Source organism: Cannabis sativa, chromosome 4 (assembly GCF_029168945.1).
Source record: "Cannabis sativa cultivar Pink pepper isolate KNU-18-1 chromosome 4, ASM2916894v1, whole genome shotgun sequence".
NCBI lineage: Eukaryota > Viridiplantae > Streptophyta > Magnoliopsida > Rosales > Cannabaceae > Cannabis > Cannabis sativa.
Window position 1 is genome coordinate 75,150,513 of NC_083604.1, and position 22,231 is coordinate 75,172,743.

Genomic DNA, 22,231 nt, shown 5'->3' on the forward strand with positions numbered 1-22,231 from the left:
GCTTGCACGTGATATAACCATATCATATTAATTAAAAACTTCTAATTATATGGTCATATTTATTATTATTACCTTATGAACCAATTCGTTGAACAACCTTTTCAACCCAACTTAGCTACTTGTATGAGTTTAGTACCTACCTTAGTTATAACATATCTAGAATACTGTAGACAAAGACCTTCCATTAATTAATCAAAGTAAGTTAAGAAACTAGCTAGTTCTAAAAAAAACATATGTATAGTAAAACACAAAAGAATAAAAACAAAATGTCTTATAGGTAAGAAAAAAGAAGCTTTTCTTTTTGGGTGTGTTTGTGACAGTTCAACAAATAGATCAGAGACAATAGAAAACCTCATTTGACAGAACAAACATATATTTGCTTTATTACAAGAAGAAAATCCCTTAAAAAAAAATAACAAAACATAATTAATCAAAGATCTTTAAGTTGTCTTAGGTTCATTGGAGAAATGTATCTTTTTTCTCCATCAAGTAATTTCTTGGCTATTATAACATTAGCAGCCTCACTAGGATGATAAGGATCCCAAAATACATGCTTAGATCGATCTGAACACATACTTGAAGTAGGTCCACATGGAATTATTCCAGCAAATTGGCCCCCATTTCCACAGCAAGCTCTACTAGCTGTTGAAAACCCTACATAAAAATTTCAAAAAATAATTAAAAAAACCCTTAATTTTGACCATTTTCCAATTCAACAAACAGCTCATGTATAATCCTAATGTACCAACTTTTTTGAAATTTGAATACCCTTTTGGGAGATAGAAAGTGGGTCAGTCTTGTTTAAGGTAAATAGTACATATATTAATGAATATTATTGAAGATTTTTACCTAAATACCTAAATTCGTATTATTGTTTTACATTTTTTCAAATTATTTTTTCTTTTATAGATTTTTCAGTTACATTTTTTACCGATTTTCACGTTGCAAGAAACATAATATAATATAGTATTAATATAAAAATAATTATTATTTTTGTGAAAAGAAATTTTAAATTTGTAAAATTATTAAAAAAATTGTAAATCCATATTTATATATATATATATATTTTTGTCTTTTGTTTATGAAAATATTCCTTTTATAATAAGGCTTAATTAGTATATGATCAATCTCAATGGTAATAATGTAACTTACCATATTTGTCATAGTTTGTAATGAGCTCCAAAACTAGATCATAAACATTGGCATAGATAAAAGTGGATCCTGGTAGAGTTTCTGTTAAGTCAGTAAGCAACTGTTTTAACCTCCCATTATATTGAATAGCCAATTTATTTGGCAATTCAACACATTGGTCTTTCTTTATTTGATTTATGGTCTTTTGGTAAGGTATGCAGCCTATTGGACCAACATTTCCCACCACAAATTTCCGAGCATCCAACTTGTACAGTCTCTGCATCACCAAATCAAACAATAACAATTTGTTTTTAAAAGGAGAAAAATAAAATGAAACGTGCACCAAATATAGTTGTGAAAAAATTTGTAGTCCACCCTAAATAGATGTTTCGATAGATATCTTATTTACAAGGCGGGTTCTAAGGTATGTGAAAAGCAAAATTAAATTTTGGAGCCTTATATATAATTTAATTATTATCAAAATAAAAGTTGAGAATACCCTTCACCTCTTAAGACTTTTTACCACTACACCAAATATTATTTATTATATTTTCTTATTATTTAATATAATATATATTAATAATTTTTTTTTACAATTTTGGGTCCTGAACGTTCGAGCGCCAGAGACGCACGTCTGACTCGCCTACCCTCAGGCCAATCTTGCCTATTTGTTTCGGTATCCAATTTTTTTTTAATTTAATTTTACGTTCTAGTTATTTATAATCACCAATAAGATTTCAAAAAATTATAAATAGTATACATCTATCATGCCGAAAATTTTGAATGAATTAGGATCATAAATGTAATAAAATATTTGAATTTTATTTTTGATACTGTAAATTATTCAAAAAAATTTAAAAATTTATAGGTGATCCTAAATATTTACAATGTATACATTTATAAAAAAAAAAAAAAAACAGATTAAAAACCTCCCCTAAATACTAAATCAAATAAAAAGTCTACTAAAACAGGATGAAGTGTACACACTTTATATTCTATAATTGTTACACACCAGAAAATAAAGGTTATTTTTTTGGCAAACCAATTTACTTACTGTAAGTTGGGCTCTTAAGTGGGTGATCATATCATCAATGAAAGAATCTGGGCTTTGTGAAATTCTTGCTCCAATGGAGAGTACTGGTAGTAAATAATTATTCAAGAAATCATTTGACCCAACAGTAATGGAAAAGAATGACTTCTTCATTATGAAATCTTTTGCCTTAGTTGGACCCAATAGTTTATCAAACTGTTTTCTTGTTGTGGTGAAATAGTCAATCTGTATATCCATTCCTAATCTATTAACCTGAAAAAAAAATTATCATAAACATAAACATATTTTTAAGCTCACATGAAAATTAGAGTAGGTTTTAAAATTCAAAAGAAGCAAATAATTATTAATAAAAACTCACAAATATTCTTCCAGTTGCATTCAAAATTCCCCCACCACCAGATGCATAATTCACTCCATATAATATTGCTTTTCCAGTTGTGTTTGGTGCCAAATATGGGACAGCAAAGTGTGATTGTCCCAATTCTTCACCTGAAAAAAAAAGGGCATAACTAATTAAAAGTGCTTCATTTAAGATTAAAAGATCAAATATATATTGTTGTATTGTGTTGTGTTATTTATATATATATACCAACTATATCACCAATGGTTCTCCCATTGGTATATCGACCAGTGGGGTTGCCTCCAGAAGCTTTGAAATCAATCCCATTAGGAGGAATATTTGCCTTAGACAAAGTTTGCAAATAATTATTATTTCCAGCATCAACTAGTGAATCTCCAAAAATAAATGAAGCTCCTAATCCTTTGCTATCATCATCACTACCAGCTTTAGCCAAAAAAACCCAATTCATAAACAGCACAAAACAACAAACCAAAGAGCTAGTTTTCATGCCCATAATTTCTTCTCTACTAGATTGTCTTTGCTACAATAAATATATATAAGTATAGTTAAGAATAGTGTCTTGGCCTTTATGCATTAAAAGAGAGTACCACTTGGGTAAAACTTGTGGTCTTGTTTATATTAAGTTGCATTTGGTTTGACTATGAGTGAAATAACTAAAATAAATAAATTAAAAGGTTTAATTAAGAAAATTGGGTAGTGTTTGACAAATGTTTTCAATTGATATGTGGGTAGTTCATCAACAATGGTTTGATTTTCTCAAACGTGTAATGAAATTTTGGGTGTTGCTTATGGTAGAAGCCACGTTCCCTTATATTTTGTATTGTGTGTTTTTATGACAAAATGGATACTAGATAGAAACTTGTGTATAGTGTATCAAAGTGACGTTGTTGCTGTCCAAACAATTTAAGGCTGTTCTATGGAGATTTAGGTGTGGAGTTTGGTGTAGGAGTTAAACACCTACGAACTTTGTATTTCTAAATAATAAAGTGAGAGATATGTTTTGAATTTGATTTTATTTTTTATTGTTTAATTGTGGCTGGCTGTGGTCTGTGGAGTTTGTTTGAATAGAAATGGGCTGGACTTAGAACAGGATGCCGACTAAGATGGTTTGTTGGGCTTCAATATGAATAAATTGGGCTTAGCTCATGTAAAGAGTCCAGTTTTAGGCCTTTCTTTACAGATATATCACATATCACACAACAAAATAGGGATTTTTCCACTAATATACATAATTAGAAAATTATTTACAATAATAACCTTACACACACAATTAACAATCTTTAACGTGCCACATCAGCAAAAAATACCTATCTTTAATTATTAGTGCCTGACAATAAAAAACCTAGAAACATATGCATTAAATGTTTACCTTTTTTATTTTTTTTAATTGAGAAACCATTAGATGTCTTTTTTACTTTTTTCCTTTTTGTGCTTTTTTTTTAAAAAAAAAGGATTATACATTTCTCTCACTCAATAATCTTTTTTAAAAAAATATTCATGAAAAAAAATTAAGAATTCTGATTACACCAGTAATTATTTTGGCTCAAAAATAATACTATCATAATTTACTTTTGAATATATTATTTTAATATGTGAATTTTTTTCATCATAAAAAAAAATATTTTAACCAAATAGTAACTAAAAGATTTAAACAAAGTATTTTTGTTAAAAAAAATTATTATGAAGAGAGAAAAAGAGTTAGAATATATATATAAATAATAAATTAGTTGGTATATTATTTGTTTTTTGTTTACCAAATAGAAAAAAAAAAGCTAATAAGTTACATTTAATTTTGTCATTTTCTTTGAAAAATATATGTATTTTACATATAAAAATTATTATTTTGAAAAGTTAGACACCACGGTTTAACTTTTCATCTCAAACAATTATTAATATAGTTAGAATTTTAAAAAAAAAAATTGTAAAAAGAGATAAAGATAAAAAAAGAAAATTAATTAAAATAAAGCACATGGCTTACAGCCTTACACAATACACATACAAAGAAGATTAAGAGAAGGTATTAACTCCCATTTTATACCGTGTTATAAATTTGAAATTCTTGCACGTTATTTTTGTAAAGTGAAATGAGCAACAGTAATTTTGTAAATTAGATAAAAATATGGTTTGTAAATGTAATTTTCCCAACAAAATATAGAGATAATTACATAAAATATTTTTTTTTTGTAAATTTTTAATTTTTTTTACTGCATATATAAAAATATAAAAAAAAATTACATATAAAAGTAATAGAAAAATAACATCCAAATAATAATAAGAATAACAAAAATTCAGCAACAAAATAATAGGAGTACAATTTAAAAATACATCAAAATATCGTATTTTCTGTAAATAAAATTATAAAAATCGTAAAAATATTTAAAATTCAATACAACTGTATTTTTATTATTTTTGTGTATTTGTAAAATAGTTCTCAAAATATAATGGAAATAAAACAAAACATTGAATTTAATAGCTTCATCAAAATATTACTTATTTTACTAATTTAAAGTACTTTTTTCGCTAGGCAAATCAATGTGTTGAATTTTAGAACAACAAAAAAAAGGATAATTTTACAAATACACAAAAACAACAAAAAAATTATAAAAATACGGTTTTAAGGAATTTTAAACATTTTTACGAATTTTTTTATTTTATTTACAGAAAATACGGTCTTTTTATGTTGTATTCATGTTAATTTGTTGTTGATTTTTTGTTATATGTATGTTATTTTTTGTTGTTGTTTTAATGTTATTTAGATGTTATTTTCATATTACTTTTATGTAGTTTTCTTGTTGTTTTTATGGATAACCGTAAAAATGTAAAAAAATAATTCATTAAACGTAAAAATATAATTTTTTTACGAAAGATGGTGTCTTATGTAATTATTCTAAAAAAAATCAGTGGTTGATTATAACTTCTCTTTTCATAATTACACTTTAAGGTACAAACTTCACATTTTTTAGAATTTATTAAAAATTATTATTATTTATTTGAGATTTCAGAATACAACCAATTAATTATTTGACTACAACAAAATTACCCTATCTAGGTCATATTAATGTGTCTTCTTTTATGAGAGTATTGTTGCATGAGTTCTATGTGATTATTTGTTTACTGTTTAAGACTGTTCATTTTTGTCGTATGGCTTTAAATGATCGAGGCACTATAGGGATTGAGGAAAGGTCAGAAGGGTTTTGCCATGGAGGACGAAGAGGAAGTAGTGTTGCGATATGAAAAGAACTATCTGTTATTGATGAGGAATGGTGTTTGGTTGGATGATTTCTCACAAATCGGACATTTAATATTCTCCAAACTATGCAACATAAAATGACATCTTCGTGGCAACTAGGGCACACGCTGTATGTGAAAGAATTGAATCATAACCATTTCTTATTTCAGTTTTATCATGACATTAATATTACTAGGGTGGTAGAAGATAGTCCATGGACGTTTGATCGCCTTCCTTTGATCTTTGAGCGAGTCAAACAAGGAAAGGATCCCCATTTGATCGAGTTGAATTTGCTATTGCATGAGATGAAAGTGGGTTTTATTTTATATATATATATATATACTAGATGAATGTTACGTGCCGAGCCACGTATTGTTAGTTCTATTTGAGGTATTTTTTTTTTTGTTATCTGTAAGTAAAGTGGTAAACAATTTGTTTTATAAAAGTGAATTGTGGATTATAATGTATTTAATAAGTAAAACATAGTTAGTATCTAAAAGTTGTTATTAGTAATAGAAAGTACATTAATTTCAATATATCCCAATATTATTGTCTCCCCAAGCATAAACAGATAAAATATCCCAAAGTTTGGCTTTATGAGCTTCGTTCTAATAAAAGACAAGTGCTCAATCTGTTTGAGCCACATCTAATCCTACAATGGCAAATTCCAAAGACCAAATTAGAATATCAATCATAAGTTACAGTAAAGTATCACATCAGATCAATAATACACATGTTAATTGATTTTAGAAAACAGAATTCTGTTGAGACAATTGAAGTAGTAATTCAAGTTGACTTGAGTTCAGAATGACCATAGTTATGCAGCACATACACACCTATTTTATGCAATAAAAGATTCCATTAAATCACTTTTTTGTTTGAATTGATAAAAGACGTAAACATAACCTCACTATCCCTCATAATATCGATGCTTGCATCTTCTATTGGTCGACCATCATCAGTGTTGAATGTTGCGGTGATATACTTTCCACTACTAATAACTGGAACCATTTTTTTGGCATTCAGCTTTCCATGAGCCATACTGCTCCCTAAAATGAACGATGTGAGTTTAAAAGAGGACAAAAAAATACTGGTGTTTGCTCCCATTGGTATATGAAAATGAATATGAAAGCAAAATTTTTAATTAAGGACAGGAAAAATGTAATCTTTAGATCCCATCAAGGCAGAGTTTTTCAAACCACATCACACCATACTGATCTCTTTCTACACCCGAAAATATTGCAGCATAGTATCAGATACAAACCCCCCACTTGAACACTATCTTGGATCATAACAAAGAAGCCCCTTCAAATGTTTGGAGCATATTTTAAGATCAAATTTAAGTTAAACAAATACTTTATCTCCGACACTGTCTAAGGATATTTCGCTCTTCAAAAGTGTTATTTGGATCATAACAACCTAACAAGAATTCTCATACTACTCCTTTAATCGAAGGACGAACGCCCTGGCATAGAAAGTCATGTTAAACAATTTAGTATTGTACCGATTCTTAAGACACAACAAGATGACTACACCTATTGTTAATTAATCAAAGTACAAGCTGGTTCAGGAAAAAAAAAGGTACCCCTCTTTGGATCCTTCTAAGAGCTTCGGCTATATCGAGATGACCATCTTCAGAAAGCAACATTCCATCTTCTTTGGCTTAGAGTTTTCCCTGCCTGTATAAGTAGGTATTAAAACAACACTGCATAAACCACAGTTGCAACAAATCAATAAAATTCCATACTTTTTGATATTAAAACACTCTCAGAACTTTTTAGTATCCTAAATCCCAAATGATTAAGAATGTGATTTATTTTTATCAAGTTAATTGCACCAAACACAATATTTACCCAATTATCAAAATTCTATTATGGGTGCTTGGTAGCTGTTAAGTATAATATAACACACATGTCTTCGCTTTTTTATCAATTTAATTACACTAAATACAGTATTAATCAATTACCAAAATCCTATTCGGGTTAAGAGATGATTAAGAAAGTATATAAAACTCAATCATCAAATTCAGCTGAGATTAAATATAAAGTCTATCTGAGATTAAAATGCATACCTCGAGCTTAAAATGGGTCTTCGGTACATCTTCTTGGCATTCTGTCCTAATTGGGCAAAAACTTCTAATTTAGTTGTTGATGCTTTAGAAACGGGGGAAAGACGTCTCTGTTAAAAGTAACAGAAATAAAAAAATAAAAACTCCGTAACATCCACCTAGTTAGTTAAAACACTACTAATCATAGAAAAGCTTACTGACTATAAATATGGTTGAACCAATAGCATATCACACACACTACTCTTTCAACAGTTACATATAGCATTGCTAAAAAAACAATCACACATAGCATAATCTCACTGCTTCTCTTCCACACACACATATATATATATTGGTAAAATTGATGGGTTCATACCCATGAATCTCTACCACTTAACACAGTTACAGAAGCTACAAGAAATATGATTTCTGTTCTTTCTTTTCTTTTTCATAACACATCAAGTTTGCAAAATAAAATCCAGATTATAACTGAACCCCTTCAATTCAAATTTGACTCCAAATCAAACAAGTACTATTACTACCATTTCTAATATATATGTATGAAACAACCGAAAACCAAATACACACAATTACATCAAATGTGACAGAGACAAGAAAAAAGAAAATTAAGATAGAAAACTCACCAAATAAAAAATCTTTTGCCAGTAATTATTCCCTGCATAAAATTAAGTACAAAACAAAATTAACATCAATATTACTATACTTTGTTTTCAAACAAGTCCTATAACCCAAATGCACATAAATCACAAAAGAATGAATATTTCTATAGTAACATACAAAAGTGCCTAAAATTTACCAGATTAATATACTCGTTACGTGAGCTCCAAAGATTTTGAACAAAAATGACAAATTTGCAATAGTTAATGAAAGAAAAAAAGAACAGTTATACCAATTTACTGATCTTGATTAGCATAAAAAGTACTCTTTTCTCAGTCAAAGTGAAATTTGAAATGAACAAAATGAAAAGAAGGGTCGTAACATACCTACCTCCATTAATGGGCACTAATTCTATGAGATTACCAACATAAAAAGGAAAAATAAAATCCCAATTTTTATTTTATTTCATTTATCAAACAACTAAATACCTAGGCTTATACAATAAATCAATATAATATAATATGTAGATTAATATAGTGTAACAATAAATCAATAGTGTGTAACATATATATTTATAAGCATAGATTATACTCACCAAAAGTGGCACCATCAACCCGATTTCGATTCCCAATAAGGACAGTAGCAGCCATACCATCCAAAATAACCATTAAATTCTTCACATCTTACCCAATTTCCACACGTTCGTTATAAACACCAAATTTCATATACACCACAACTCTCTTATTCCCACCGCCGCCGAGCTTAGCGGCCGCCGCAACACCCTCCGAGATAGTCTTATAGTTATCGAACATCTCAAACGACAGCTTTGTCATCAGAGAATTGATCGGAAAGCTCGATAACATCAGAAATTCTGGCGTGACTGTGTCAGAAAAATGCCATATTATACTTTAGGAGTCTATTTGTGGGGCTATTATGCATTTATTTGAGGAGATTTTTTTTTTTTAATTTGACTGGAATCAAAGAGTTGTGTTGAACCAAAGGAAAATTAGATATGAAAAAACAGAGTACAAAAAAAATGATAAATATGGTATGGGCAAAAAGAAGATTCAGAGGTAGAAAAAGTAGCTCGATTTTAGGTTAAGAGAAGATAAATATTAGATTAATCCATTATAGATAAATACTTACATATTTATTATTCACTTGCCTCAATCTTCTTACGTTTCTGATTTTCCCAAATGATCTATTAAAAGAGCAGCCCTTTTCCTCTCCTCTCTTTCAGCCTGTTATATTCCTAGAATCAATTTGAAGATTGAATTAAACCTCATGAAACGAAAGATAGGATTGGAGTCTCACACCTAGATGTCATTGATGCAAACTTACCTAAGACACGAAATTTGAATAGAGTGCGGCAAATAGAGAGTCGGGAGTATCAATTTTAGGGTTAGAAATAGAATTTGCTATGCGTAGAAGAAAGAAGAATCTCGTCGAAAATGGATTTTTTTTTTTTTTTGGAAATCGCAAATAATGGAGATGAAATCGCAAAGTAGGTTTTGGGTGAATTGCAATAGTTAACGGAAGAGTGAGTCTCTCCGTTAAAACTAACAGAGTTAAAAAAAATCGTCCGTTAAACCAAGAATTGCCGTTAGATAGGCACTTTTAATATATAAAGATATATAAAAAAAAAAAAGTAGTTCAAGATATTGCGAACTATATAGGAACCTTTTATCGGAAAAGACCTAAAGAATTTTATATGAGTGTGGGGAGACTATCTTCGTGTTCAGGTTTCAGTTCGAGTTGATCAACCTTTAAAGCGGAAAATGAAGTTGGAAAGGAAAGATGGTTTGTTCTGCACGATATAATTTAAATATGAAGATCTCCCAACCTTCTATTTTATATGTGATTTTCTTAGCTACTCGGAAAGATTTTATATGTGCTTTACAAAAAAAATGAACAGCGTAATAACTCTCTCAAACAAATGATTTCAGATTCTTTCACAATGAAATCGCTCCACTATTTATAGAAGAGGTTTACAATATAAAAATTAGTTTCTCAAAAGCTATCAAGCCACGAAAATAGGGAATAAATGACTTTCTTAAATCATGAGAAATGTATATGGAAATTCTTTTATATTATGATTTGATTACATTTAAAATAGGAAACTATCTTTGATGCATTCTGTCACGTATTTTTCCCTTTGTCAGATCATACGAGTTTTTGACCTCTTCTCTCCAACCAGGTTAACCTACGTTCCGTCTGTGCAGTGAGCTTTACATTGCTCGTCTGTTATTACATCAGACTGAGCATATGCCTTCGGTGGAGATTCTGTAAGGATCTTTCCTTCGTCCAAATATTAATGTCACGGTACGTGTCACTTAAAGAAACATGACACGTCATCCAAACAAGATTTGGGATAACACAAAATATTTTTTCAAAAAATATTCAAAAATAATATTGACTCGTGAAGTATATAAATTTAATTATAAAACTACGTAAAAAACTATGTATTTTACATATATTTATTTATTAATTATAAGTATTTATTTTTTATTTACAAAACTTTATTTATTGTTAATGAAAATCTAGCTTAACAAGCTCATTAACTATAGATTACATACTATGTAATTGAAACATAAAAAAAAATATTAACCTTTGCTTTAATAAAATAGTTTTAGTTTTTTTTTTTAAAATTAAAAATATTTATTGAAACATAAATTTGACCTCACAGTCATTACAAAATATATATTCTGGAATAGATAATACATTCGAACTATCTACCAGTAAAAGTCCACTAATCACATTTATGAATAGCAAAATTACAAGATTTTAAGAAAACATAAAAATACACAACCAACAAAATAAAATGGAAAGCCTATAACAAAATGAATAATAATTCTCAATCACTCAACAAAAGAAAATTGATCACTATCCTAAAGTTACTTTGCATAATGATACATTTGTAACCTTAGAGCTTTGCCATATCAAACGCCAAACAAATACCGTCTCGCCTCGCCGCACAAAACATCCAAAAAAAAAATCCAAATTAGCCGTACTTACTAACCCAGCGCCAAGCACCATGTTGCGGTCTAGCAACAATTGAAGTTAAATATTAAAAAATTGTTTCCACATAATTATTGGTTTTTTTTTTCTTTCATTTAAACAGTACAGCTCATTTTGCCACTGAGCTCTCCCTTCCATACTAACAAAAGATTTCCCTTATGTAGTTTACATTACAATAAACCCACCATTTGCTTCATCCTCAAAATTCGACCGTTGGAGTTGGACAGTCAAACCACCACAGAGTAGAAAGAAACTTGAGAAGACAACAAAAAGTTTGAGACTTGAGAGAATGCTTTCTCAAATGTCTCGTCTAAGCCCTCAAACCCCACTCAATGTTCCTCCCCGTTCTAACTATGAACACTCTCAAACCCAGAAAAATGATACCATTTCAGACTACGAGCAGACCAGAGAAGAAAGAATCAAACAAAACCTTCAGAAGATGCAAAAGCTTGGCATATTTGACCTCTCTCTCAAAGTCAACTCCAACATTCATCAAACTCGTGCTCCTAAAAACCATTCCCGTCTCAAAAGCTCTCCTGCCACTCCCCCTTCGCGACCTTCTGGACCTAGTAGGCGCTCTTCCAGGTACTTCTTTTCTTTAATAATGTGTTTATTTGTCTTGGTCAAAAAGTGGAAGTTGATAGGTTTTGAGGGTTTTTCCTAATAAATCTTGATGGGGTTTCTCCAAGTTTGTGCTTTAGTCTGGTTTAGGTTGATTTGCATGAATGGGGATTGAGTTTCGTCACAAATCTTAGACGTTCTTTTATTATTTTATTTTTATTAATATGGACCAGGAGCATGAATCATGATCCAAGGTTGTATTTTTAGTCTTGTTCAGGTTGATTATTCATGAATGGGGATTGAGTTTCATCACAAATCTTAGATGTATTATTATTACTATGTTTTTGTTTTTCATTGTCAAAAAATGGAAGGTGATAAGTTTTGAGGGTTTTTTCCTAATAAATCTTGATGAGTTTTCTCCAACTTTGTGTGTTTAGTCCGGTTTAGGTTGATTTGCATGGATGTGGATAGAGTTTCATCATAAACCTTAGATGTTTTATTTTTATTATGGACCAGGAGCATGAATCATGGTTCAAGATTGTATTTTTAGTGTGGTTCAGGTTGATTATTCATGAATGGGGATTGAGTTTTAATCACAAATCTTAAATTTATTAGTAAAACTATTATTTGGACCAGTAGCATGAATCATGATCCCCAAGTTTGTATTTTTAGTCTGGTTCAGGTTGATTTGTTCTGTAGAAAGTAAGTTTTTATTTTGTAAATTTTTTGTTGATGGGTTTAGGTTGAAGAGTACTACGCCAGTGAATTACTCAGAGTTGGATTTAACCAAGAAGGACAAGGCATTGGAAGATGGATGTATCTTGACAGAGAAGGGTTTTCGGCCTGAGATTTATACTGAAGAGCATGAAAAGCTTTTGGGTCACACAGAGAAGAGCTGGACACTTTTTGTGGATGGTTGTGGGAAGGATGGAAAGAGAATCTATGATCAATTTAATGGAAAAACTTGCCATCAATGCAGGTCAGATTGTTGTCTGGTTGAGATCTGAATCTGAATCTTAAATATGTGTATAAAAAATTGGTTTCCTTTGCAGGAAATATTTTAGTTACCAATACAAAGTAAAGAGGGAATAATGCCACTTATGAAATCCTTTTCATGACCATGCAAGTGTGAGGACATGCCTAATAGGATAGAGAAAAAGAAATGAACTAATAAGATCTTTGAAAAGAAGCTATAGAATAGAATCATAATGCATTGAGAACTAGTGAATAGAGAATTCTATAAGAGAACTATGCCTGGACTCCTTCTCATGACTATGCTCTTATGGGTATATTGTTGTTTAAAGAAATCTAAAAGCTACTCACTAATCATTTATGAAACTATGATGTTACTTTATGATTAAGAGATAAAGAAGTTTAGTTTTGTCTCAGTAATGCCCATACTTCCTGCCTGGTGCCATGTATTTGATCAATTAAGTTTGCAATTCTTTCTTAAAAGAATTCTATATGGATTCATTATTCTGGTTTGGCTTTAAATTATGCTGAGTTTGCACTGTATCTTTCAGGCAGAAAACTCTTGGTCACCGTACTCATTGCAGCGAATGCAACAAGGTACAAGGACAGTTCTGCGGCGATTGTTTGTACATGAGGTATAGTACTGTATTTTCTAACAACTAGTCATAAATAACAGTGTCATACTGCTTTAGCGGTGTTTTATATAACATCTTTTTTTTTTAATGTAAAGATATGGGGAGCATGTACTTGAAGCTAAAGAGAACCCAGATTGGGTTTGTCCAGTTTGTCGTGGGATTTGCAACTGCAGTTTGTGCCGGCAGGCAAAGGGGTGGCCTCCAACGGGCACTCTCTACAGGAAGGTTAATGTTCAAATATGCCTTTGTTGTCTTCTTTCTTTTGTGTCTTCTGGTGTCAAATGATACTAAGTTTATTTGATCAACTTTTCAGATATCACAATTGGGCTACAAATCAGTTGCACACTACCTCATTCAAACCTGTCGTGTAGAGACAAACCTAGGAAACAATGAAGGTGCTACCACTGAAGTTCCCGCAAAAAGGTCACTACCCTTCTCAGACATGAATGAAGTCCCAAATGAAGTTAACAGTGATCAACTAGTGTCTTCAAAACAATTCAATGATAAAAGTACTGATGAGTTTTCTGTGAAACGATCATTGCCCTTTTCGAATTTGGACATGGCCTCAGACAGTGTGAGTTCTCTGGAGGTCGCGGACCAGATTGGATGTTCAAACCATCAATATCCAATCAAAAGAGAGGTCTGTAGTGACACTGCTTTGAAAAGTAGCTCTAAACTACAGAAGGAGGAGCCTGCCCAGGACTTGGCTGTGGCAGAGGAGAAAGTTATGACTCTAGAAAAAATATCATTGGAAAAGGAAGTTGATCAAGAAAATGATGTTGAATTCACTTGTGATAAACATGATGATCCCGAGAAAACACTGCTGGTGAGGACTCCATTGGCGAAGGAGATTTCTCCTTTCACTAGAATTAACTCGGACAGTATTGCTGGAAGATTAAAGCGGAGGCAGGAGAAAAGCTGTGATTGTGATGATGAGAAAAAAGCAAATGTCATGCAGACTGTAGAAGGCATTTCTCTACCATCTGATATCATCAAACAAGCTGGTGATAGCAATGCTCCACTGGAGACAAGTCGAAAACTTAAGGCTAAGCGTGCTGTAGCTGTTGAACCAAGCCCAGACAGTATAGCTGGAAGGCTGAGGCAGCGACGTCGGATGGATAATGGCATCTCATGTTGATCATTATAGATTGAAGGCTAGGCACAGTTCAAACTGAATATAGATTTCTGGTTAGTGTGAGTGACATGTTGTCTAATGTTTGAAAGAAACCCCATTTTGTAATTTTGAGAGTGGTTTCTAAATGCTGAATTTTGTCTCATATGTCCTCTTTATGGTGAAAGTAATGGTGAAGTTTAATGATATTGAAACTTTTATTGATATTGTCTTTTTGTTCATTTGAGCTAGGAAGACTGGTTTCACTTTTAGAGTATATATATTTAAAACAAGCCAACTTACTTGGATTTAGCTTTTTTCTGTGTACCATTTTCAAATTGATATGAATATGAATTATGGGTTATATTTTATTAACAAAATTATACGAAGTTTTTATAATATCTTGAATTTAGCCCACTTGATAATATAATTGAAATATGTCATATTTTATGCCTTTAGTTGGGGTAATAATTGAATTGAATGAAAATGAATTATTTAGTTTTTTTTTTGAAGAATTAGAACTTCTTCACCAATTTAGTATATTAATGACTATTTATTTTTTTTTATGTATTTTATGCATGTAAGGTTGTGTTTGGTTGGAAGTAATGAAATGAAATGAAAAAGAATCAATTTTTATTTTATTATTTTGTTTGATTACATTTTAAAGTATTAAAATAATTTTTCCTCTATTTTAGTGGAATGTCTACACCATTTGAAATTGAAAATGAAAGAAAATATCATTAAGATAAAAAAAAAATTATCGGTTTATCAATTTTTCATATGCATTTAAATTTCATTCATTCTATTTTTATTCATAGTCTCATTCTAGTACTTAATTTTATCTAGATGTATATAGGTAAGGAAGATCCTCTCAACTATGTCAAGAACTTTAAGATCCAGATAGATTTTCAGGGGATAAGGAATGCCTTAGGTGTTGCATCTTCCCCGCGACCCTAACAAACACGGCACAAAAATGGTTCACTAAGTTACCCCAGGGAGGATCACCTCCTAGGATGAGTTTGAGGGACTATTCTATACCCAATTCTCCTCTGCCTTTCAGATACTTATAGAACTGGGTGATTTAGTCGCCACCAAGCAAATGTTAGACTAGTCACTCAAGGAATATATTCAGGACTTCATGCGTGAAGCCACCAAGGTCAAGAACCTGAGTGATGACGACAAATGGGCCGCAGTCATGGAGGCATCGCAGTGGGAAGTCATTTATAAAAGGACACAAGGAGGAAACCAACCCCTCTATGTGAGACTTCCTAGACAAGGCAGACGAGTTTTTCAAGTTGGGAGAGGGTAAGCGAAATGCCAAATGCCTCAACCAAACCAAAAGCAAAGCCAAGGCTCCCAAGGTCAGTGGCAACAATAAAGGTGACTTTAACAATGAAAAGATGGCCAACGACGATAACAGTGGAAATAACTTTAATAACAACAAAAAGTTAAATTAAACATTATCGTTAATAATGTGAATTGAATTCACATTAAACTAGCTATTAAGGTTAATAGCAACTCATAAGATTCACAATTTCAAATGTTAACCAGAATTTAAGACCTTAAACTAGAAAATGAATAAAAACAGAGGAACTTATCTCAAAATTTAATGGCCGCAAGAATTAATTTTTTATTGATTATCAGCACATTACAACCAAAGTTCTTGAAACTTTATTACACTCATCAATGGTGTATCACATCAATTACAGTAGCCTCACTTGGAGTACCCTTATCAGATACACAAGGGACCGTACAACCCTCCTTCGCTCACACTAGTTCTAAAACAGAAATTACAATTTGAGAGAGAGAGAGAGAGAGAGAGAGAGAGAGAGAGAGAGAGAGAGAGAGAGAGAGAGAGAGAGAGAGAGAGAGAGAGAGAGAGAGAGAGAGAGAGAGAGAGACTAATCTTGGTGTTGAGATATCTCTGTGTAGAGCTGTTATGTCTATTTATAGGCTTTGACAGTTGTAATAGTTGAATTGGAATCGGAGACCAACTAACTTAATAGAATGCTAAAAAATGAAGTTGCATTTCGCTATTGACTAATTTTGTGAGCTAATTCTCAACTGTTAATGACCATGTCCTCCTAATTAATACAACCATCGGCCACAGGTGACACTCCCCTTTTATTCCTTCCAACCAAATACATCTTTAAATTTTATTCCATTTTATTCTCATTATACTATTTATATATATGTATTAATTTTTTGTAACCCCTATAGTTTTCTGTCACCGTGCCAGCTTGTAATTAACAAATATCAAAGTACACACCTTATTCAATATCTTCAATACCAAAGTGTACCTCTTCATGCTTTTCTTCATTGCTATCTATTTCTTTGTCCTTTTGGATATCTTATTTTTCGTATTCACATTTTAAAACATCCAAATATAAAAGTTGGTGCAATTTTCTCCTACTTATTTAAAATGACTTAATAAAGTATTAACAAACTTAGAAAAATTCTTCTTGCAAAATATATAAAATAAATTAAGATTTTTCATGGTGATTTTGATGGATTATACTATTATATTATAAACAACTACATCTAAGTAATTTATGGATTTCTTTTATTTTATTTTATCTTTTTTCTTTGACATTTTTCATTCATGAATACATATCACGAAGTCTTCAACAAACAAGAATAATCCAAATTCTCTATCAAAAAATAAAATAAATCCTTTTTTTGGTACAAAAATAGAAAATGTGGTTGGAACTAACATATTGTCTTCTTATCCCTTTCAAAAAAAAAAAAAAAAAAAAACATTTTTTTCTCTTAAATCACAAGTCAAAACTTAAGGGCACTAAATATTAACCTAATGAACAATATTTTGTACTAAATAATTTTACATGGTATCAAAAAGAAAAGGGTAGTTAATCAAGAACCCAACAAGTAATTTTTTATTTTATTCTCTACAAAAAAAAATGTAATATTTTATTTTGATTATACAAAAATAAAAGAAAGAAAAAAAAATTGCAATGAGTACCAAAAAAAGAGATAATATTTCACTCATTGCTTTGAAATAAAATCCCAACTCCACTTTTAACAAAGTTGGTTTCACTAGTGAGTTGTGAGTAGTACTTTTCTTTTAAAAAAAACTCATCATATTGTATCTAAATAATGGACATGAATATCATTATAATCAATCAAGGGCAATTTGGTCTTTCTGCTATAAGATAATGTCACTCACTCACCCATAATGATAATCAAAGCCTAGTAACAGCCTTTGATTTTGTCAACCCTTGTGATTTGACCAAGGGTATTTTGGTCAAAGTAAAATTCGTTGACTACTTATGAATTATGGATATCAATTATAGGAGTCTGGCTCTTCAACGTGATTAACCATTATAGTCCACCTCCTAAATGCACGTGCTGGACATGTTGTCTGTCACATACTAAATCTAAAAAGCCATTTAATGAATTTCTCACATTATTATGAAACTAATTACCTTATAACTTATCATAAAATCTTAATTAAAACAAAAATTATATATTTATGGAGAAAATGTATATTTTTTTTTTCTTTTAATATGAATTTTAATTTAAGTTGTTATATCAACTTGAATTTTTAATTAAGTTTTAAATATATATATCATAATAGAAGGACACACCATCGACCATTCTACCATTCATTTTGAAATCAAAAAATTATAATGGGATTTCCCACCATTTACCCAAAAAAGAAAAAGCTTGACTTTTCAAGTTGATATTATTGATTTTTGGTATAAATTTTCACAAACTTAAAATAAAGAAACATACTTAATTACTTTATCATAGAGGAATATTTTCTAGTTAATTTGAAGTAGATGAAAGCATTGTTTTGGGAAAAAAGTCTTTGAACCATCACAATTTGATTATTTTTAAAAGTAAAACAAATATTAGAATTATCATTAATCAAACCATATATTATACCATACTTAACATTGAAATGTATACATTCTCTTTCTCTATCACTCTCCCTATAGTCCATATCATTTTTTTTTCTTCAAAAAGAAAAAGGAGCTTTTTTACTTTAAAGTTGGTCAAATTTGGTCCATCCAAATATTAGAAAAGTGAATTATATATATTTATTTAGATATAATTATAAAATGTTATATAAACATAAGGTGGCAAATTCACCTTTTCCTTTTGAGCCAAGTTATATAGGGTTTTGTGCTTCTTGTCCAACTATTGTCTACAATAAGAGGGAATCCAAAGGCATTGTATCTTATAGTGTGTGTTTTTTTTGTTTTTGTACCCACTTAAGGCCAAACTCTCCATATATATAATTTATATAAGAAAAAAAAACTTATTTTTAATTATACATTAAACAAATATTGTATCATATTTCAACAAACTATACTTGTATTATTCAAAAAGTTACACATGTGTAAAAAATAAACACCAATGATAATATTAATAATAATTATTATCTCAGAAATATGTTACCCCTAAATGAAGCCAATATTCTGACAATATCCCATCAATGGAAAATAAATAAAATATAAATTATAATTGTGAATTGTAGTGCAACTTAAAAAGATAACTATCTTTCCAACTGTAAGGCTTTTTATTTTTTATTTATTTTATATATAAATAAATAAATAAATAAAATTAATTTGTACCTACTACCACTAAATATTGTTATACATCAACTTCATTCTTTATGTTAAAATAAGTATACACACAAAATGAATCTTCAATATTTATCTAGAATTAAGAAAAGAAATAAAACATTCTTCTTCTCATATTGATTGTGTATTAATTTGTTTTCAATGTTTATGTGGTGATTAACTGATTATGTAGGAAAAAACTGCTATATTTATAAATATTAGTAAATGTTGCATTTAGTCTAAGTGGATTTTGGGGCCCAAAAAGATACTATTATCAAAATCAATACAAATAAATATTATACACACATTATATATATATATATTTACGAGATCTTATCAAATACAATTGTTTTCACCTTTTCGGCTTATTCTTTCTACTGAGTAATTTTAAGTATAATAATAATAATAATCTCCATTTGCAAAAGAAGGATCAAAATATAAGTTGAGTGGTCAATGGTATAAATATATAAAAATGGCAAGTAAGAGAAATTTAATAGTTTTTTTAATTTTGTGGTCAATTTAGAGAAATGCTGAAAAAAAATATTATGCATGAAATTTGTTTAATATTTACCGTTGTTACTATGACTTTAATGAAAAAAAAAAATAATTACAAAAGTATATTATTTTATAATTTTATTGCAGCCGTATATTTAAATATCAACTAAACCCGTTAAGTACCAACTCAAAGCTACGTGACAACATATCATTAGACCACATATTAAATAAATAAAAACTTATATGTTTTTTTCTAAGAAAAGAGATTTTATTTATTTAATTAATGTATTTCTATTCAAATTAATTTGTATATTTTAATATAAAAAATAAGATAAATAATACTTAATTATTGTACGATCCAATAATATGTCGTTACGTGTGTTTCTGAATTGACACCAGCATCGATCAAAAATTCAAAACATATAGTAATAACTTGGGCTATTATATAAGGACCCTAATGTTAAAATACCCTCTTTTCTATCGTCTATTTATATATATAATATAATAAATATCTTTTATATAATGTATAGTATACATAATAAATTTTCATGAGAATAAATATAAACTTAGCATTTAAAAAAATGATAAAATACTTGTGGTTGCAATACACATAATTCTAAACATTTTGCTTATTTGAGAATTTATGAAGTATTTTTTTTTTTTAAATATTGAATTTATGAAGTATTAATTGATAATTTTTTTTTTTTTTTTTTTTTTAACTAAAGACCCAATTTTAATATTTTCCCAAATTGCTTGAGTATGCCCTGGTTAACACTTAAAGGTACGACTGTAACAAATTATTAGATAAGATATTTTGCTACTACTGTTTTTTATTAGAATCATATATATGTAACAACTGTAAATATTATAAGATTTTTTTACAAATATCTCTAGTATCTAATATTTATTAATGTATCTTATAGTAATGTTACTGGTGCTTCATAACAATATTGATCAATTTAAGAAAATTTGAAAATCACTAAAGACACATATAGAGAAGCTGGGAGTAACCAAGAATGCTTATTAGTCTTAATTTTGGGTAAAATACCTAAAGGAATACATTGAACAAAGGAAGGCATAACTTTAAAAATTAGTATTTTATTTTAAGTTAATGTACATTAAAAACTCTTTATTTTGGATTCAATACCTACATAATAAGTACATCAAACAAAGTATAGCTTAAAAGTTTATTATATTATTTATATATTTATTTTTACGTGAGAATTAAATTAATTGTCTCTTAATAAAAACACTTTATAGACTCCAATTTTGTGTGCATCGTGCTTTGTTTTTTTGATTTTTTTTTTTAAAAAAAAAGGCATCGTGCTTTGTTTTTAAGAGTTGACTAATTAAGATGTCGTTCTATGGCACTAGAAAACAATTGCTATTAATTTTAATTAATTAATAAAATGAAGAAATTAAAGAAATTAAATTATTAAAAGAATAAATAGAATTTATGCTCCTTCAATTATTTTCACTTTTAAATTATGCTCTTAAAATTTTCCACTTGTTAAAATCCTTTATGAATTATTTTTAATACTAAATCATAGAGAATTGTTAAAAATTATTATTGGTGTCTAGCACTTTTTTCGGTGCTAATATCGTGTAATTAAGTATCAGATTTTCGGAGAGTACTCTTCTTATTACTCTTAAATCTTTTATAATTGCGGATTTAGTTTACTAATAAATTATCCATTCCCATTCAAGAAAAAAAAAAGTATCAGATTTTACATAATTAAAAAAAATAATTTTTAAAAAATATCACTAAGTAACCGTGAGACGCCACCTACATAAGGTGTTGCGTACAACTAGTGTCTAATATAATGCTCAAAAATCATTATGTCAGTTACAATCTTACCTGACTAACAAAAAATTAAATTGACATGAGTATTATTTGTTATATTAACAATACATGTATAAATACAATTAAAAAATAAATAAATGATAAACTAAATATTTAGAAAATCATTAAAATAAAGATCTTTAAAAATAATAAATCAATCAAAAAAATTATTTGATTAAATTATAGATATGACGTTGATATATGATATCATCACCAACAAATGTTACATAAGGAGTTTATTAGCCATGTATGACTAAAATTGGTAATATAGGCATAATTTAGTAAAGAAATAGTTCACGAGAATTTTTAATAAAAAAAGTTTAGAGGTTATTATTATTTTTTTTAAGATATTATTTGAAAATAGTAACAATTTAAATTTAAGGATTGTAAATCTTACTTATTTTTATTAAATTCATAATAGGTACTGATCAACATATAATCTGATATTTTATTATTAGTATGCACATTTCCCTCATAATTTATTGTATAAAAATAAATGTTATATATCTTCATATTGGCTAAAAAAAATGAAATTGATCCATTGGGAAAAATAGCGAAACATGTTTTCTTTCA

General features: G+C 29.2%; 3 protein-coding genes across 5 annotated transcripts; 1 reads left to right on the forward strand and 2 right to left on the reverse strand.

Moving 5' to 3' along the window:
- Positions 1–355: 355 nt before the first annotated feature.
- LOC115712162 (GDSL esterase/lipase At2g23540) lies at positions 356–3,144 on the reverse strand. Its single transcript, XM_030640409.2, has 5 exons — positions 2,772–3,144; positions 2,541–2,671; positions 2,186–2,434; positions 1,153–1,408; positions 356–654 (listed from the first exon to the last, which is right to left on the reverse strand). Exons 1-5 carry the CDS (start codon positions 3,034–3,036, stop codon positions 431–433), a joined length of 1,125 nt encoding a protein of 374 aa, XP_030496269.1. The 5' UTR covers positions 3,037–3,144; the 3' UTR covers positions 356–430.
- A 3,349-nt stretch (positions 3,145–6,493) lies between these two features.
- Positions 6,494–10,166, reverse strand: LOC115719585 (uncharacterized). 3 transcript variants are annotated; one of them, XR_004012189.2, is made up of 7 exons: positions 9,779–10,166; positions 9,584–9,689; positions 9,033–9,317; positions 8,464–8,495; positions 7,844–7,950; positions 7,358–7,451; positions 6,494–7,237 (listed from the first exon to the last, which is right to left on the reverse strand). XR_004012189.2 is itself a non-coding variant. In XM_061114506.1 (6 exons), exons 2-5 carry the CDS (start codon positions 9,103–9,105, stop codon positions 7,387–7,389), a joined length of 303 nt encoding a protein of 100 aa, XP_060970489.1. In that variant the 5' UTR covers positions 9,106–9,689; positions 9,779–10,164; the 3' UTR covers positions 6,494–7,237; positions 7,358–7,386. The 3 variants fall into 3 exon arrangements, 2 of the variants coding, with proteins under 2 accessions (XP_060970489.1, XP_060970490.1); XM_061114506.1 differs by having other exon boundaries at positions 7,358–7,477; positions 9,033–9,689; positions 9,779–10,164; XM_061114507.1 differs by having other exon boundaries at positions 7,358–7,477; positions 9,584–10,164.
- A 1,148-nt stretch (positions 10,167–11,314) lies between these two features.
- Positions 11,315–14,959, forward strand: LOC115712051 (uncharacterized). Its single transcript, XM_030640271.2, has 5 exons — positions 11,315–12,040; positions 12,759–12,995; positions 13,540–13,623; positions 13,719–13,848; positions 13,937–14,959. Exons 1-5 carry the CDS (start codon positions 11,745–11,747, stop codon positions 14,759–14,761), a joined length of 1,572 nt encoding a protein of 523 aa, XP_030496131.2. The 5' UTR covers positions 11,315–11,744; the 3' UTR covers positions 14,762–14,959.
- Positions 14,960–22,231: the final 7,272 nt, after the last annotated feature.

What these genes read in the sequence shown, in the direction of transcription:
- LOC115712051 (XM_030640271.2), top strand. Translation starts at nt 11,745, where the DNA reads ATGCTTTCTCAAATGTCTCGTCTAAGCCCTCAAACCCCACTCAATGTT. An exon ending in AAAACTTGCCATCAATGCAG is followed by an intron (nt 12,996 to 13,539) that starts GTCAGATTGTTG and finishes TGTATCTTTCAG; the next exon opens with GCAGAAAACTCTTGGTCACC. An exon ending in CGGGCACTCTCTACAGGAAG is followed by an intron (nt 13,849 to 13,936) that starts GTTAATGTTCAA and finishes TCAACTTTTCAG; the next exon opens with ATATCACAATTGGGCTACAA.
- LOC115712162 (XM_030640409.2), bottom strand. Translation starts at nt 3,036, where the DNA reads ATGGGCATGAAAACTAGCTCTTTGGTTTGTTGTTTTGTGCTGTTTATG. An exon ending in ATGCAACTGGAAGAATATTT is followed by an intron (nt 2,435 to 2,540) that starts GTGAGTTTTTAT and finishes TTTTTTTTTCAG; the next exon opens with GTTAATAGATTAGGAATGGA. An exon ending in TACAAACTATGACAAATATG is followed by an intron (nt 655 to 1,152) that starts GTAAGTTACATT and finishes ATTTTTATGTAG; the next exon opens with GGTTTTCAACAGCTAGTAGA.
- LOC115719585 (XM_061114506.1), bottom strand. Translation starts at nt 9,105, where the DNA reads ATGGTTATTTTGGATGGTATGGCTGCTACTGTCCTTATTGGGAATCGA. An exon ending in GGTTGATGGTGCCACTTTTG is followed by an intron (nt 8,496 to 9,032) that starts GTGAGTATAATC and finishes AATTTTATGCAG; the next exon opens with GGAATAATTACTGGCAAAAG. An exon ending in GGCAAAAGATTTTTTATTTG is followed by an intron (nt 7,951 to 8,463) that starts GTGAGTTTTCTA and finishes TACTTTTAACAG; the next exon opens with AGACGTCTTTCCCCCGTTTC.